We start from the raw sequence: 17,676 nt of genomic DNA on the forward strand, positions 1-17,676 counted from the left end.
AGGTAGTCCGCTACTTGGCTGGATGTGGTTTGCAAAGCTGCCCTTTGCTGATTTTTAAGGGCTACCCAGATATTGGATGGAATCCAGTAGAAGGAGAACGATACTTGGATTTTCTTCGTTTTGCTGTGTTTTGCAATGGTACTGGAGCTTATTAACTGCATTTTTTAAATTGTGCCTAAAACAATTAGTACCTTATTTCAGTGCATTGAGGATCAGAACTTGAAATGATGCACTTTTTCATTTGAGTTTTCGGTTTTCTGAAATTTTGCTGTGGTGTATGTTGTCTATTTTGTGGCTGTGTTCCTGTCATGCCTTTCTTCATTATGTACTCTTTTTTCTTCTTTGCTTTGTTTTGTTGATTTTTATGTATGTATATGTACAAATCACTACATATCCAACCAAGCTTTGACAATTGTTGCCATTGTTGAAGAATAAAAGTTGCTTCTTTGGAGTGGATCCAAACAATAGACTCAAAACTGCTAATGAATGGAATCACTAAGAACATGATAAAACTGTTACTGTTTGTGTAGTGCTGTACTGTAGCATGGTTTGTATTTCAAATATATTTGATTTAGGTTATTAAAGTAGGTGCTGCTATAGGAGGATTGTCTGAATTACATCTGTAGGCATAAGGTGATTTTCTCAGAGCTGGGGCTGTCTCCCATTCAACTTTCCTAACAGCTGAGTTGTAAAATGATTGGAAACGCAGCTCCAGCTGTCATGACAGCAAGCATCATAGTGCTTATGCCAGTTTGCTGAGCACTGTTGGTCCCCTTTCAATGTACATATTTTTTCCTTTAATATTTCGTAAACATTAGTTTTATTAAATAATTGGTTATTCTGTGTGGTTGTAGGAGAGAGTGTTGAAGAGAATGCTAATGTGGTAGTCAGGCTACTTATTCGACGTCCTGAGTGTTTTGGTCCAGCACTGAGAGGAGAAGGTGGGAATGGCCTGCTTGCTGCCATGGAAGAAGCCATACACATATCAGAAGATCCTACAAGAGATGGACCTTCACCAAGTAATGGATCCAGTAAAACATTGTAGGTAGAATGGAAGTAATTATCTTCTCCAGGCCTGTTTTATGAAGTTTCTGATGGTATTGACTGCTTTTAACATTTAGCCCATGGATACTCTTTTGTAATTAGAATAACTTCAAAGCAAGTAAAAGCTTATCCTCACAGGTTCAAAGCCAAATGTAATTCTATGAATATTTATTTAAATTATTTTTAGGCTCTTTTCTCAGTCAAAGGCTACCAAGGCTTGGAAGAAATCATGAAAAACAATTGTGTAACAATTTAAAAAATAGAATCGTTGGAATAAAATTAGCAAAACTGTTGCAGAAATTAACTGGGATATAAAAAGCAAAGCAATTAATAATTTTGTTTAAAAATAAAATAATAAGAAAATTAAAAATAGTAAGAATAACTGCACTTTAAACTATTACAATGTAAAAGATATCTTAATTAAGTAGCCCCAATCAGTGTTAGAAAACAATAAGAATTTCAAAAGATGTTAAATTTAGAAAGAGATTTAATAGGGGACCAAGCACACTTAACAACTTGCAACTTAATGTCTGAGCAATTTTTTTAAAAAATGGTCTTAAGCTAGTGTTGTAAACTTAGCAAACTGTTCCAGTGCGATAGCTGTGAAGTGAAAAGGCCATATCCCTATGGCCACCCATCTCATAGGACAATGGTGGCACACAAATGAGAGCCTCAGAACATGTGTTTAATTTGTTTATTTAAAAGTTTTTTTCTGTCTAATTAGGGAACTGAAGGTGGCTAACAGTTAATTAAAAAATAAACATATATAAAAGACAAAAATGTAAACAAGAAGGATCAGCAAGGGGATGCAGAAAGAAAAAATCTTTTCACCTGCAGGTAGAAGAACATGGTATCAGTACATGAGCAGGTTGATATAGAAGCAAACAATTGAATTCAGAACATCAAAATCTGAAACATTTGAGTTATTCTGAATAAGTGAGATGTGACTTACGAAAGCTGATACCCTACCACAAACTTTGTTTTTCATATGGGTACTACTGGACTCTTGCTCTTTTCTACTGAAATATTTGGGTTTTTAGAGCATCGTTATTACAACAAAACCTTTTCTTGATGGAAATCAGAATATTGGGTCCATTAAAAAATAGTTATTCCGTGTTACCACAAAAGGGTAGAGTAGAAACAAGATATAAATGAAGCATATGCTCCTGAGGGGGGGGGGTATCAGGTAAGGTTGCCGACCTCTAGGTAGTGGCCTGAGATATCCCAGAATTATAACTGATCACCAGATCACAGTTCTACTGGAGAAAATGGCTGCTTTGGAGGGTACTCAAATACAAGTAGGGAAACCTCCGAGAACCCGACAAAGCACACTACCCGGTGTGTCAATAAATTATATCATTATATATGTACCAATACATGCAATAAATATAATATAATAGTCCTCCTCCTACAAAAGGCAGTCCATAGCTCGGTAGTAGTTGCACTCAATTTGAAAGCCAGTTCTGAGCTTTCTTTTTTGCTCCTCAATATATGTAAATTCCTTCGGCTGAACCTCGCCCACCAAACGGCCAATAATGGCCGGGAAGTTGGCAACGAGCCTGCCAGCTTCAAATGTGCTCGTTTCGGCAATTCTTCCTCACGGCCAATTATTTATTCAGCCACAGTAATACCTGCAATAAACAAACATACAAAGAGCCACTACACATTGCAACAAAATATTTCCAAAATTCCGCCATGCAGAATATCTACTCGCAATCAGAAGTCCATATCAAAAATAGCTCTTGACCATTGCAATTGCTACTGCTGTTTAGCATGGGTAACACCTGTTGGGGTCATATGACTAAATACCATTTTGGCAATATCAATTTGCCCGAGATACTTGAGTCGAGGTAATTGAACCTTAAAGGTACATTACAGAAACACCGCCCAATTGATATCACTGTTGAGACCCTTTGGAGCCAGACTGTCCATCCTGTATATCCACCTGGCCTCAGCCCTCAACAAATCTGCTCGATCACAATGAGATTTTAAGACCTCCAAAACAGAATAACTTAATTCTTGTTCACTAGTATGGGATTCGTGAAAATGTTCGGCCAAGGGAGCTGTCATCGTCTTAGTCCGAATTTTAGAAAGATGTTCCTGTATGCGTTTCCGAATAGGTCGAGAAGTGCACCCTACATAATATAAGGCACATGTGCATCTAACAATATATACCACGTTGGCAGATGCACATGTGGAATAATTGCGTGGGTAGAGTGGTCGTTTTGTTATCGGGTGTGTGAAAGATGTTATGGACACAGATAAATCGCAAATATTGCAATGCCCGCACGCAAAATGTCCTTTTGGCAGGGTTTCTTTCATTTTATTACCCCTATAGTCCGAATGAACCAAAAGGTCTCTAAAGTTACTCGTCCGCGTATAACCTATTCTTAAAGGTGCATCACAACCTGGCACATCTCTCAAAAGATGCCAGGGCTTTCTGATGATATTCACTATTTTTCCTGAGTGCTGTGAGTGATCCAGCACCCACGTAATACCCGATCCATGGGTCTCCCTATTAGTTGTCAATTTCAATAGCATCTCCCGCGGGACCCCATCCGCTCTTCTTCTCACATTTGCAACCACCCGGCTGGGATAACCCCGAGTAAGAAACGCAGCGCTGAGCCTGTCCGCCTCCCACTTAAAGTCACCCGCCTGCGAAGAATTGCGCTTAAGGCGTAGTAGTTGGCCATATGGGATAGCTCGCTTCAACTGCATTCTGTGATGAGAGCTGTAATTCAAATATGCTGTCCGGTCTGTTGGTTTCCAGTATGGCATAACATTTAACCGGTTCCCTGCTGTCTTATATACAATAACATCTAGAAATGCCACACTGTTCGCATTGCCCTGCGCTGTAAATTTAATGTTGGGATCCTGGTCATTTAGCCAATCAACAAGTGCATCCGCTGCCGCCGATCCCTTCATCACCGATCCCTTCCTAACATCAGTGATAGCTTTATAGAGTCCTTTGAGAAGGTAGTGGTTAGAGATGTGACTAAATTGGAGCAGACGGAATGCAGAACATGGCAAAATCTATCAGGTCAAGAACGTACAGCATTACAGCACTTATGTAATGACGGGTCTATTGTTATAAAGCCAGCGGATAAAGGTGGATGTATTGTCGTTTTAAACACCTCAGATTATGTTCAGGAGGTAAACAGACAGCTAGCAGACATAACATCATATAAACCTATAGACCACGATCCATTGAAGGATATCAGCCGGGTCATTAAGATTGTGCTGGATGAAGCATTAGGGCAGGATGAGATCTCACAACATCTATATCAGATCTTAATTAAAAGTGACCCGCGGACACCGGTGTTTTACTGTTTGCCAAAAATACATAAAGGCATACGTCCCCCTCCGGGGAGGCCAATAATATCTGGCACGAATTCGATTTTGGAACCACTGGCTATATGCCTGGACCATGTCCTGCAACCTTTTGTCACCAAATTGACTACTTACATTAAGGACACCACTACCTTCATTAGATTTATTGAGAGCCTTTATGTTCCAGCTGATGCCTACCTGTTGACACTTGATGTGCACTCACTATATACATCAATTCCACACCATGAGGCTAGAAGGGTAGCCGAAAACATCTTGAGATCTAGAACGACGGACTCCCCACCTACCCCTTTTTTACTCAACCTGCTTGATATTATACTTGAAAGAAATTATTTCCGGTTCAATGAACAGTTTTACTACCAAGTAAAGGGGGTCGCGATGGGGTGCCCCGCAGCCCCGTCAATAGCCAACTTGTTTATGGGTGATTTTGAAGATAGATTCTTATTAAATCAGGAAACTAATCCCTTCTTCGATCAAATAGTTACATTGAAAAGATTTATTGATGATCTATTTCTTGTGATGAAGGGATCGGCGGCAGCAGATGCACTTGTTGATTGGCTAAATGACCAGGATCCCAACATTAAATTTACAGCGCAGGGCAATGCGAACAGTGTGGCATTTCTAGATGTTATTGTATATAAGACAGCAGGGAACCGGTTAAATGTTATGCCATACCGGAAACCAACAGACCGGACAGCATATTTGAATTACAGCTCTCATCACAGAACGCAGTTGAAGCGAGCTATCCCATATGGCCAACTACTACGCCTTAAGCGCAATTCTTCGCAGGCGGGTGACTTTAAGTGGGAGGCGGACAGGCTCAGCGCTGCGTTTCTTACTCGGGGTTATCCCAGCCGGGTGGTTGCAAATGCGAGAAGAAGAGCGGATGGGGTCCCGCGGGAGATGCTATTGAAATTGACAACTAATAGAGAGACCCATGGATCAGGTATTACGTGGGCGCTGGATCACTCACAGCACTCAGGAAAAATAGTGAATATCATCAGAAAGCACTGGCATCTTTTGAGAGATGTGCCAGGTTGTGATGCACCTTTAAGAATAGGTTATACGCGGACGAGTAACTTTAGAGACCTTTTGGTTCATTCGGACTATAGGGGTAATAAAATGAAAGAAACCCTGCCAAAAGGACATTTTGCGTGCGGGCATTGCAATATTTGCGATTTATCTGTGTCCATAACATCTTTCACACACCCGATAACAAAACGACCACTCTACCCACGCAATTATTCCACATGTGCATCTGCCAACGTGGTATATATTGTTAGATGCACATGTGCCTTATATTATGTAGGGTGCACTTCTCGACCTATTCAGAAACGCATACAGGAACATCTTTCTAAAATTCGGACTAAGACGATGACAGCTCCCTTGGCCGAACATTTTCACGAATCCCATACTAGTGAACGAGAATTAAGTTATTCTGTTTTGGAGGTCTTAAAATCTCATTGTGATCGAGCAGATTTGTTGAGGGCTGAGGCCAGGTGGATATACAGGATGGACAGTCTGGCTCCAAAGGGTCTCAACAGTGATATCAATTGGGCGGTGTTTCTGTAATGTACCTTTAAGGTTCAATTACCTCGACTCAAGTATCTCGGGCAAATTGATATTGCCAAAATGGTATTTAGTCATATGACCCCAACAGGTGTTACCCATGCTAAACAGCAGTAGCAATTGCAATGGTCAAGAGCTATTTTTGATATGGACTTCTGATTGCGAGTAGATATTCTGCATGGCGGAATTTTGGAAATATTTTGTTGCAATGTGTAGTGGCTCTTTGTATGTTTGTTTATTGCAGGTATTACTGTGGCTGAATAAATAATTGGCCGTGAGGAAGAATTGCCGAAACGAGCACATTTGAAGCTGGCAGGCTCGTTGCCAACTTCCCGGCCATTATTGGCCGTTTGGTGGGCGAGGTTCAGCCAAAGGAATTTACATATATTGAGGAGCAAAAAAGAAAGCTCAGAACTGGCTTTCAAATTGAGTGCAACTACTACCGAGCTATGGACTGCCTTTTGTAGGAGGAGGACTATTATATTATATTTATTGCATGTATTGGTATATAAGTTATTTATTGCATGTATTGGTACATATATAATGATATAATTTATTGACACACCGGGTAGTGTGCTTTGTCGGGTTCTGGGAGGTTTCCCTACTTGTATTTGAGTGCTTTGAACCCCTCCGCTTTCTTGTTGGGTCTAGTGCTTTGGAGGGTAGACTCCATGGCATTATACCCCATTCAAGTCCTTCCTCTCCCCAAATCCTGCCCTCCCTAGGCTGTACTCCCAAATCTCCAGGAATTGCCCAACCTGAAGGTGGTAACCCTAGTCTCAGGTGAAATCTGGATGCAGCTTTTCTGGCAGGCACATCACAGAATGGGTAAGCTGTGATTGTAGATAGAAGGCCTTTTCCTTTGAATCTTCATCTTGTATTCTAAATCAGTAGATTAATTCACTCTCATACAATGACATCAGAATATAGTGTTTTTTAAGCAAATGCTGTGTGCTATAGTTGACTGGAAGGGGAGCAGGACTTCATTTTTAATGCTTTTGAAATTCCATATGGTGTTATAATTATGCATTAGAGAGAGGGAAGTTCTCATTTTCAAAGCTGTCATGATAGTTTGCTTACTATTTCTGCCTTCTACATTTTTAAAATTGTGAACAATAGGGCACAATCCATCCCACACGTGAAGGCATTGGTAATTATTACACTATAACTCATGCCCATGTGACAATGGATTATGCCATAAATGTAAAAAAATAAATTTTATATGATGTAGCCACAGTTCCCTATGTTGAAATGTTAAAAGCCCCAGGATAAATTTACTAAAGAATGGAAGCACATAAAGAGCTACTTTTTATTAAGTCAGACAACTGTATCAGTACTATAAATAGCCTTCAGTAGTATGCTTGATGTTTTTATCAGACCTGTTTATCTGAGAGCTTAAATGTACTATGCCAGAGATTGAACCTTGGTTTAACGAAATTCAAGTTAACATGTGTAATTCTTCTCTGATTTTTTTTTTTGCAGGGGGGCTAGTGGAGGGTTGTAATTGTCAAAATATCTTATACTCTTTGTGTGTTTTGTTTCTGTTGGAAAAATATTAGAAGTGAAGTGGAAGAAGAGGATGACACAATTCATATGGGGAATGCCATCATGACTTTTTATGCTGCTTTGATTGATCTCTTAGGACGCTGTGCTCCAGAAATGCATGTAGGTTTATTACTTTTGCTCTATGAACAAATAGTTTCTATCACAGCCCAGGCATTCTCTAATAGTGTTAAAGTTTTTGTCCAGGGGTATTTCATGAAAATAAGCTACTTGTTATCATTGGCAAAATCAAGCATGAGTTTAGACTTTCTAGTTTGAAAATTAGCTGTAACTAATTATGTTCAAACAACTGTCAATCTGGTTAATGTGCAAGCACAAAACTGCTTTGCAGAATATTATGCTCAAGATGAACTACGTCAAGAAACACTGTGGTTAGAAGCCAGGATCACATTTAATGCAGGGAGTTTGAAAAAGGCATGTCCTCTGGGTTCTCAACAAACCCAGTTGTAATGCCTATTTAACATACAGGCAAATAAGGCTCCACTGACTTACTGGGGGGCAGGATTGTGGCCCAGAAATGGTGAGGTGATGGTGGGTCCCTGGTAGGGAGCCATCTTGTTGCTTCAGCAGGGGAACCTAGGGCCCGGTTCTTCTGCTTATGTCAGCAATCTGCAGTAGTTCAGGGGTGGGGCATGCAGGCTTTATTCCTGCTCTTTGCCTCGCCAGCCAGTTTGTGGTAGCCCCTGGGTGAGTGATGTGGGGAGGGATGAGGAAAGAGGCCTCTCCAGGTTCCCTCTGCCCCCTTTTTGGCTCATGCACAGATGGTGGTGGCTTGCTTGGCCACCCTTCCTCCCACTCTGATTTTGTTATGCACTTGATATGCTGTTTGGCATGCTGGCAAGGTGTTTTTGGGGCACTGGGCCAAATCCATTGTCTCACCCCAAGTTTATATGTCCCCTTAATGGATCCAGGGGGAAGCCATGCAGGGACATTCCCAGCTCAGGGGCCATCATCTGGCTTCACCCTGGATGGTAAGGATTCACTCAATAGTGCCCAGGGGGGATCACATCTCCTGCTGTCCTGTGATTTGTGCCCTGCAGGCGGGCTGGGGTGGATGATGTCATCAGATGGAAGTTAGGTCATTCAATGCCTGGATCCATGCCTATGTTGTGTGAATGCTCCAATGCTGTAATTAATGAAGTTGTGGCCAGTTTTACTTTAGGTATATTTCAGTGTCTCCTTCTTCTTTGGCACTTCCCACATTACATCATTGCCCTCTGGGCCATAAATGAAACTGTTAGCACCACTGACTCTTCAGTTCTAGGGTGAACTTGAGCTTGCAACAAACAATACATAGTGGCAGAATTGCAACATTATCATTAATTTTCATAAATGTCAAGCTATCTGAATAAAGGATAAGCCAGTGAACACCAAAAAATCAATTCTTTATGAAGTTTGTTGATGTGCCTTGTACTAGCCCCCATTATTTTACCTTTAATTGTGAAATTATTATCAGAAGTATATTATTTATAATGTTGATAAATGAAATGCATTATAAGCAACTGTCAATATGTGTACTTGGAAAAAAACTGTATACTGGTACCAGTCTTATGAACAAATACTTACATTATTCCTTTGTTAGCTTATCCACGCTGGCAAAGGTGAAGCTATTAGAATCAGATCTATTCTGCGGTCTTTGATTCCGTTGGAAGATTTGGTGGGTGTAATTAGTATTCCTTTCCACATGCCAACATTAGCAAAAGGTAAGAAAATTTAAACATAGTTTTTATTCTTCCTGTGTTCTGACAAAAAAGCTGACTGAATTCAGTGTTTCACCATGATGACACGCGAAAAATTAAATATGTATCATATGAGTTAGAAAAAATTAAATCATTTTGAGATGGGAGTTAGCAAAACATTTTTAAAAATCACATTCCTTTTAATTGGTTCAGGATGGTAACTGAAACTGCTGATTGTGGTAAAGCAGAAGAATATAATTATGACAAGCATTGCCCCTCCAGTCGGAATGAAGAGGCAGAGACAAGTGTTGGGATTAAAGGGCCGCTTTATTAATTTATAACAACTTATTTGTCAACATGGCAAGGGCCTAACTAGCAGTACAGGTCAGGCCCTGGGATCACTCCTGGACCTCCGCCCTGATCTGTATGGGCGAACCCCAACAGCCCCGGGTGCGAGCTATCCATGGTATGGCTGGGGCTCGGCCAGCCTGGCTAAGTGGTTCACCCCCTTAAAGCTCCCCCACCCAGCTGTACAGCTGCAGGGAGGGACCGGCTTGTCCAGGGGTTCCCCACCAGGGCATCTGACCTCATGACTGAGCCATACAACAGCCAGCTGCTCCTGACAGACCCCGCTCCCCACCAATGGGGATATGCCAAGAGTAGTCATCGGCCCACTCAATTTCCCCAACTCCTAATCTGCCACCGCTAAGGCCACTGCTTAAGCCATAGCACCCCACAGGTGGCATAAAGCCACGCAAGCCCTTGCTGCATCTCCTCCAAATGTTGTTACATCTGTCCCCTCAGTAGAAGTCAGCAAATGTGGCCCAGCTTTGAAGACGGTGGGGGAGGGCAATCCCCCATTTTCCAAAACTATAAGCAGAGTCTAGGGCCTCCACCCAGCCCATCAACCCATTTCTGATCTCCTCACACAACATGTGGGAGCCTAGGAAAAACACAAACTGGGGCCCAAGCTTCTTGCACACACCCGGCGGGAAAGCCTTGGGCCTAACAACTATAGACATCCTGCCCAACAGGCAGGTAAACATGCGCACCCAGGCATGCAGGCCATGGGCCCAAAACAAAACGACTCCAAGCCTCTTGCACACACCTGGCAGGGAGGAGCACCCACAGCCCAGGCCGTGGGCCCAAAACAAAACAATCTCCAAGCTTCTTGCACACACCCAGCGGGGAAGCCTTGAAGTGTATGCACCCTTGTCCTGCAACCACAGCAAGAATCCGGGCACCAAACCTGCAACAGAACAAAACAGTCCGCCAGTCCGGCTCTCCAGCTGCCCCTAGGAAAAACACAACAATTAACATCCAAACCAGGCAACTGAACCGAAACCACACCAGCCCCCTCATTGCGCCGAAGGCCCATTACCCGCCGGTCGCTGAGAAAACCCACACCATCAGGCCCACGCCCCTTGCCCAGTCTGCTTGCACGCCATAAAGGCATGAGGACCCGCACAAACAGGACAAGCGTGGCACGAATGCTCCGCTCAGTCTCCTCAGGGCTGTATGCTGACCAAACCAAGACCACTCGCCCTCCAAAGGCCTCTTGTGTTGGGAGAGAAGGAAACACGTCCTCTCTCTGCCCGAGCACAAGATGCACTGAATGCTGAAGGGTGGAGCGGCCGAAAGAGCCCGACTAAGCTCCGCGCGCAGCCCCAGTTTCAAGGCCAGTGTTGCTACTGCCTCTTCCTCCATCCAGAGGATCAAAACACGGGCCGCAGCGGCTGTTTGCCACCGGACGGGAGTGCCGTATTTTAGAATATAATAAACTGATAAAAACAAAATAAAAACCCCTTACACAATGCGTTATCTTCAGTTACCATAAGTTTGTAGATATACGATAACAACCGCAATATACAAGGTGAAAATGAGTGTCTGGATTTACCCTCTAGACTTTTCACAGCCAACTGGAAGGAAATGACATTCCAAAGCATGAGGATTTACCGTCTTTATCAGATCTATTGTTCCTATAATAGTTTGTACTGGATACCAGGAAGGAGTGGGAAGAGGCTGGTTAGATTGCTACATACTCATCAATCCGAGCCCAGTTATCTATGTGCAGACTCAGGTTTTAGGTGGCTTTTGTGCTGTCAATTTTAGCCAGTTGCTTCCAGTACCCATTGTTCCACTAGGAGGCCTTGTATATATAGGAACTCCATGCCCTTATATGTATGATAAGATTGCCAGGGGCCCCAGGGGCCAAACCAGCAGTGCAGAGAGTGGAGTGGGGAGGCAACGGGGTACATTTCTCCCATGTGTGCAAAACTTGCATTCCCACACCATGTCAGAAAGTGACATCATTTTCCAGCACAACAGAGGAGTTGTGGGGCGCGCTGAAGCCGAACTCAGTAGAAATCGCCTCCAAACAGGTGATTTCTACTGAGCTTGGCTTCAGCATGCCCAGTGTGATGAGGGAACATGACTTCTTCCCTCCTGTGCCTTTCCCCCCCCACCAGCCAGGTGAGTGGACTGAGGGGTGGCAGGTGGGAGTGGGAATGGCAACCCTAATGCATGAGCTGAATGAGCTGAATGATACTTGATGAATTTGCTGTCAAAACTTTAAAAAACTTGAGTCTTTTTTTCAGATTATACATATTTTTTCTTTTTTTTGTATATTGATCATATGGGTTTATACTTTGTATTAGGTCTCTATTTTATTATTATACAATTTATAATTATGTTAATCACTTTCAGATTTTCACATTAGTTCCTCTTAGATATTTTAAGTATATCTAAAAGTATTGGATGGTCGTCTTCATTTTTAATTATATATCATTAACATCTAATTAGAAATCCATTTTTTAAAATTTAATATTTTAAGTTTTTAAATTTCCCCCTATGTAGGTGACTTTGTAGGTAGGGGTGTGCACTGGAAAAAGATTTGGGTTTCCCGCTTCGGGTTTACCCGAAGAGGGAAAACAATCTGGAATACCCCTAAACCCAAAGTGGCAAGCTGCTTTAGGATTTGGGCATTTCAGTTGCTTCAGAATGCTCCATAAAAATTCGGAGCAAACAGAAGATCAAAGCAGGACTTCCCACTGGCTTTTTCACCCGATGGGAGGGGGGGAATAGGGAGTTCCTCCCTCCCATTGGATGAAAAAGCAAGCCTGGAAACTTTCAAAGCTCAAAGCAGCGCTTTTCAGTGCTGTGCTAAATTTTGAAAAACTCCACGCCGACTTTCTCAACTAATGGGAGGGTGGAAGAGGGAGCTCCCTCTTCCCTCTACCATTGAATGAAAAAGCCAGCTTTGAAACTTTCAAAGCTCAGAGCAGTGCTGTAATAGGAGGGAGGAAGAGGGAGCTCCCTCTTCCTCCCTCCCATTGGGTGAGAAAGCTGGCATGGAGTTTTTCAAAGCTCAGAGCAGCACTGAAAAGTGCTGCTTTGAGCTTTGAAAGTTTCCAGGCTGGCTTTTTCATCCAATGGGAGGGGTAAGGGATCTCCGTCTTCCTTCCTCCCATTGGATGAGAAAATTGGTGTCGAGATTTTCAAAGCTCACAGCAACGCTGAAGTGCTGCTCTGAGCTTTGAAAGTTTCCAGGCTGCATTTTTCATCCAATAGTAGGGATAAGAGGAAAATCCCTCTTTCCTTGCTCCTGTTGGATGAAAAAGCTGTCGGGAAGCTTTGAAAGCCCGAAGCTTTCCAAAGCGCTCCAAAATGCTTCAGAAAGCTTTGCTTCAGGATTCCTGAATCAAGCCCAGCAATGCTGGGGCCAATTCAAGAACCCTGTAGCTTTACAAATTGGGCCCGATTTGCATAAAAAAACCTGAATCGGAGACCCAAAGGGTAGGTACAAGAGTACTGATGTTTACATAGAGTTGCCACACTTGCTAGTGTTTTCTATGTCTTTTCAATGGCAAGGAGATATCTCTTGGTCTGCCAATTTGTCAGTCTTACAACACTCAGTTATATTTATTCAGACTGTAAAATGCTTTTCTAAATCAAAATACTGTAAAGGATGCTAATATGCTAAATCCTCATGGCAAGAATGAGCATTATGATATAAGTTATCTGTATCTGATTTATTTCTTTCAGATGGCACTGTGGTGGAACCTAATATGTCAGAGGGGTTTTGCCCAGACCACAAGGCAGCCATGGTATTGTTCCTTGATAGGGTTTATGGAATTGAAGATCAGGATTTTCTTCTACACCTTCTAGAAGTTGGATTTCTGCCAGATCTTCGTGCAGCTGCTTCATTAGATACGGTAATGTTATTTGTAATTGTAACTTTTGTTCATCTACGGTCTTCCTGTGCAGTCCCACATGGGACTGCGCATGCGCAGGCCTGTCAACTCTGGAGATTTTTAAGCTCAAAGAACACTGGGGGCGCCCGCGCCTCTCAGCGCGCATGCACGGCTGTCTTTCCCACCAAAAACGGTCTCTAAGAGGCGGAGCGCCCCCCGACATACCCTCAGTTCCTCTTTTGCTGCCGACTAGAGAGGTTCTTGCTCACTCTACTTCTTCAGAAAGAGATCTTCGTAATCTGTAAGAATGTCAGAGAAAGCGTTATTCAAAAGGTGTATTTCGTGCAATAGAAAGATGACAAAATCCGACGGCCATTCCAACTGCCTGTACTGTTTAGGGGAAACCCATAACACTCAGGCCTGTAAGCACTGCCGCACCTTCACTCCGAAGGCCAGAGCAGAGTGGGCGGGTAGACTTCAAGCCTCTTTGTGGCAGTGCGCCATGGCGGCGACTGACCCTCCTTCGAAGGAAAAATCCTCTGTACAAGGATTGGCTACCTTACCAACACCTGGGCCCTCTGGAGCTAAATCACCGTGCTCCCGCCCGTCACCCACCCAGACCGACCCTCGACCATTGAGCCTGATAGCGCCGGCTCAGAGCGCTTCGGAACCAGCCGCGCCTACCTCATCGGTTCCAGTCTCGGAGTTGAGACCAGCTTCGGAACCACCTTTGTCAATGTCAGGTGATCGGTCTGAGAAGGATGGTTCCGTGACTCCTAGACTATCGGAGCCGAGAACGCCCCAGAGTGGAACCAAGTCGGGTCGTCGTGGTTCTTCAGCTCGGAAGATCTCAGTTCCGAAGGGAGCTTCGGAACCATCAGGTTCGACCCTGGAGAAGAAAAAGAAGAAGAGGCGTCAGTCCTCCAAGTCAGATAAGCAGGTCTTGGAGAGTGTCATTGCCCCGCAACTAGTGGCGGAACAGCAAGTCGCACCCGGATCCGACCCACCGGAGAAGAGATGTCGTGGTTCCGGCGATAGAATCTCCCCCCGGGAAACTCCAAGGTCTGAGAGGTCTCGAGAGCCAGATGTCATTTTGATCGGAAAACCCTCAACACCATCGGGGATAGCTCGATCACCTTCTCATGAATCATGGTCTTCACGCTCCTCCCATGCTGAGAGGGGTCGCCTGAGACTGCGGGAAAGCTCGCGTCATACAGAGAGGTACAGCCCTTACTCCAGGCATCATCATTCCCCAATGAGCTCTCCTTCACACCGCTACTACAGGGAAGGTTCATACGTTTCGGAGTGCAGAACCAAGGGGTGTTCCAAATTGCCTTCGGTTCATGCCAACTCCTCTGTGGGATCCAGACAGACCCCGAGGTTCTCAGATACAGAATTTGAAGGCTATAATCATTATGAATGGTCGTATGACTCCCCTCCCTCGGATTCACCTGACGGGGTGATCGGACTGTCGGAGGAGGCTTCCCCGATGGACGGTTTCCGTGCTTACAATGAGCTCCTCCAACGCATGGCAAAGGCGCTTGAGATTGAGGTAGCTTCCACAGAACCACGCTCGACAGATAAAATATTGAAGCACATATATTCGGGTTCGACTCCAACTGAAACCCTTCCGGTGACTGAAGGCTTTGTGTAACTTTTTTCGGGCTTGAACCTAAAACCTGCATCAACCCCTGCCACCAATAAAAAGGTGGAAAATTTGTATAGGGTAAAGGATGACCAGTGCCCATTCGTGTCTCTACATCCGCCTCCGTCTTCACTGGTGACAGAAGACATGCAGGCAAAACCAAAGAAAGGATCCCTGTCAGATCCTTCAGGTAAAGAGAGCAGAAAAATTGATTCCTTGGGCAGGAAAGTCTATACTTCTGCAGCATTTGGTATCAAAATTGCCAACTATGCGGCGATGATGTCCGCTTACCAATTGTTGCTTTGGACTAAAGTAGCAACGTTTGTACCTCAGTTACCACATGACGAAAGGATTTTTCTCAGGGTCATACAAGAGGAAGCGACCCGCTTGTCCCGTCATCAAATCAACGTGAGCAGGAATATGGCAGATACTTCAGCCAAACCTCTTCTCTCAGCGCTGATCTTACATAGATTCGCGTGGCTAAGGACCACTGCCCTGCCAGCAGAAACCAGAAGCAAGGTCGAGGACCTTCCATTTGAGGGACAGACTCTGTTTTCGGATAGAACAGATGACTACCTGTCTAAGAAGTGCAAGGACAGACTCATGGCACGTTCCTATGGTGTCTTGCATCAGCACCAGGCTCCTAATCGACCTCAATATAGATCTTATGCTAGAGGTCGACAGCACCGTTTTCATCCCTACTATGGGTATGGCTATCAACCACAATGGCAGTATCAAAGCCCGCAGTCGACCTTCTCGAGGAGGAGACAGGGCAATAAGAATAGGCAGGGAAATAACCAACATCCACAGCCTAAAGATCTGGTGCACTCTGACAATTACAGGGGCCTGACCCCTTGTTTGGGGACAAGCTGTCCTCCTTTTTCTCTCAGTGGTGCCTTATTACTTCAGATGTTTGGGTTTTACAGTTAGTAAAAGTTGGATATAAAGTTGAGTTTTTTTCAGTGGCCTGGTCTCCAGCTCCCTGTTTTTTCTTCTCAGGGTACTCAACCTGGGGTAGTGTCTAAGCTCTTGGCTTTACTGCAGAAAGGGGCTATTGAGGAATTGGTAGATACCTCCCCTCCCCTTGGGTTCTATTCGAACCTTTTTGTAGTAGAGAAGAAGGATGGGGGACTCCGCCCTATCTTGGATCTACGTGAACTGAACAAGTCTATAAGGGTCCAAAAATTTAAGATGACCACTTTACAGATGGTTCTAGCCTTGATACCCCCCCCACACTGCTGGTTTGGGGGTTTGGACCTCAAAGATGAGTACTTTCACATCTCCATTTTTCCTGACCATAAGAAATTTCTCCGTTTCACTTATGGTACTTGTATTTTTCAGTACCGTGTACTCCCCTTTGGGTTATCCACTGCCCCAGGGTATTTACTAAATGCATGGCAGTTGTTACTGCCTTTCTTAGAATGCAAGGTTGTTGTATTTTTCCCTACCTCGACGACTGGTTGATTGTTGGACAATCAGAGTGGGATGTGAAAAATCAGATTTCTATCATGTTATCCACTTGTTTAAATTTGGGGTTGTTTGTCAATCAAAAGAAATCGAAACTGCACCCCTCGAGAGTCACCCAATTCATAGGGGCTGTCATTGATGGAGTACAGGATGCTGGTTTTTTACCTGTTGACGGGCACAAAAGATTAAAGCGCTGATCAGGAAGTTTAGGAGGTGCAGGTTTCAGCCAGCTAGACTTATCCAGGTGCTACTAGGGTGTATGGCTGCCACTATGGCCGTGGTCTCCCTGGCAAGACTTCGGATGCGGCCATTTCAGTTTTGGTTTTTCACAGCCTTTTCCCCAGAGACAGACTCTCAAAACAGGAGACTTAGTATCCCCCGGAGCATCCTTCGGTCTTTGGATTGGTGGTTGAAGGACTCCAATCTTTTCAGAGGGGTCAGTTTTGGTTATAGACAGCCTGAGGTTTCTGTCACAACAGATGCGTCTACACTGGGGTGGGGTGCTCATTGTGAGGGATCTTACGCCCATTGTATGTGGGATGAAGTGGAAAGTGAAGAACATATCAGTCTTCTTGAGTTGAGAGCTGTTTACTATGCTCTAGTCTCTTTTTCTGATATTGTTCAGAACAGGACAGTCCAAATTCTGACTGATAACACTACCACAATGTTATACTTAAATAAACAAGGGGGTACTATGTCTAGGGTTTTATGTGAGGAGTCTATAAAGATTTGGGACTGGGCTATTGATCACTCAGTATGGCTTTTAGCAGTCCATATCCCGGGTGTTGATAATGTTATGGCTGACCATCTTAGTAGACTTCAAGGGGACAACCATGAGTGGTCCCTTCACGATGTATATCTACGTCCTGTCTTTTCAGAATGGGGTTTTCCAGACTTAGACCTTTTTGTGTCAGAGGAAAACCACAAGACTCCCCATTACTGTTCCAGAGGAGGAGTCGGCCTCGAGTCTCTTGGGGACGCATTTCAGTTAAAGTGGTCCAATCGTCTCCATTACCTTTTCCCTCTGGTTTCCTCTGTTAGCCAGGGTGCTCTGCAAGATTCAGATGGACAGGATGTCAGCCATTCTGATAGCCCCGTATTGGCTGTGACAGCCGTGGTTCCATCCGCTCCTGAGGCTCCACAGCCGGTTGCACCACTTCCCAATACG

General features: G+C 44.0%; 1 protein-coding gene across 1 annotated transcript in view; it reads left to right on the plus strand.

The window, feature by feature from the left end:
* The window catches only part of RYR2 (ryanodine receptor 2), a 720,715-nt gene that overhangs the window by 456,373 nt on the left and 246,666 nt on the right, over positions 1 to 17,676 (plus strand). The window contains exons 45-49 of the mRNA XM_054975163.1: positions 3 to 138; positions 855 to 1,041; positions 7,521 to 7,626; positions 9,107 to 9,227; positions 13,248 to 13,417. Coding sequence (XP_054831138.1) covers positions 3 to 138; positions 855 to 1,041; positions 7,521 to 7,626; positions 9,107 to 9,227; positions 13,248 to 13,417 — 720 coding nt within the window. The remainder of the gene's footprint in view (positions 1 to 2; positions 139 to 854; positions 1,042 to 7,520; positions 7,627 to 9,106; positions 9,228 to 13,247; positions 13,418 to 17,676) is intronic.

Source organism: Eublepharis macularius, chromosome 1, assembly GCF_028583425.1.
Source record: "Eublepharis macularius isolate TG4126 chromosome 1, MPM_Emac_v1.0, whole genome shotgun sequence".
In the NCBI taxonomy this organism is placed as follows: Eukaryota; Metazoa; Chordata; class Lepidosauria; order Squamata; family Eublepharidae; genus Eublepharis; species Eublepharis macularius.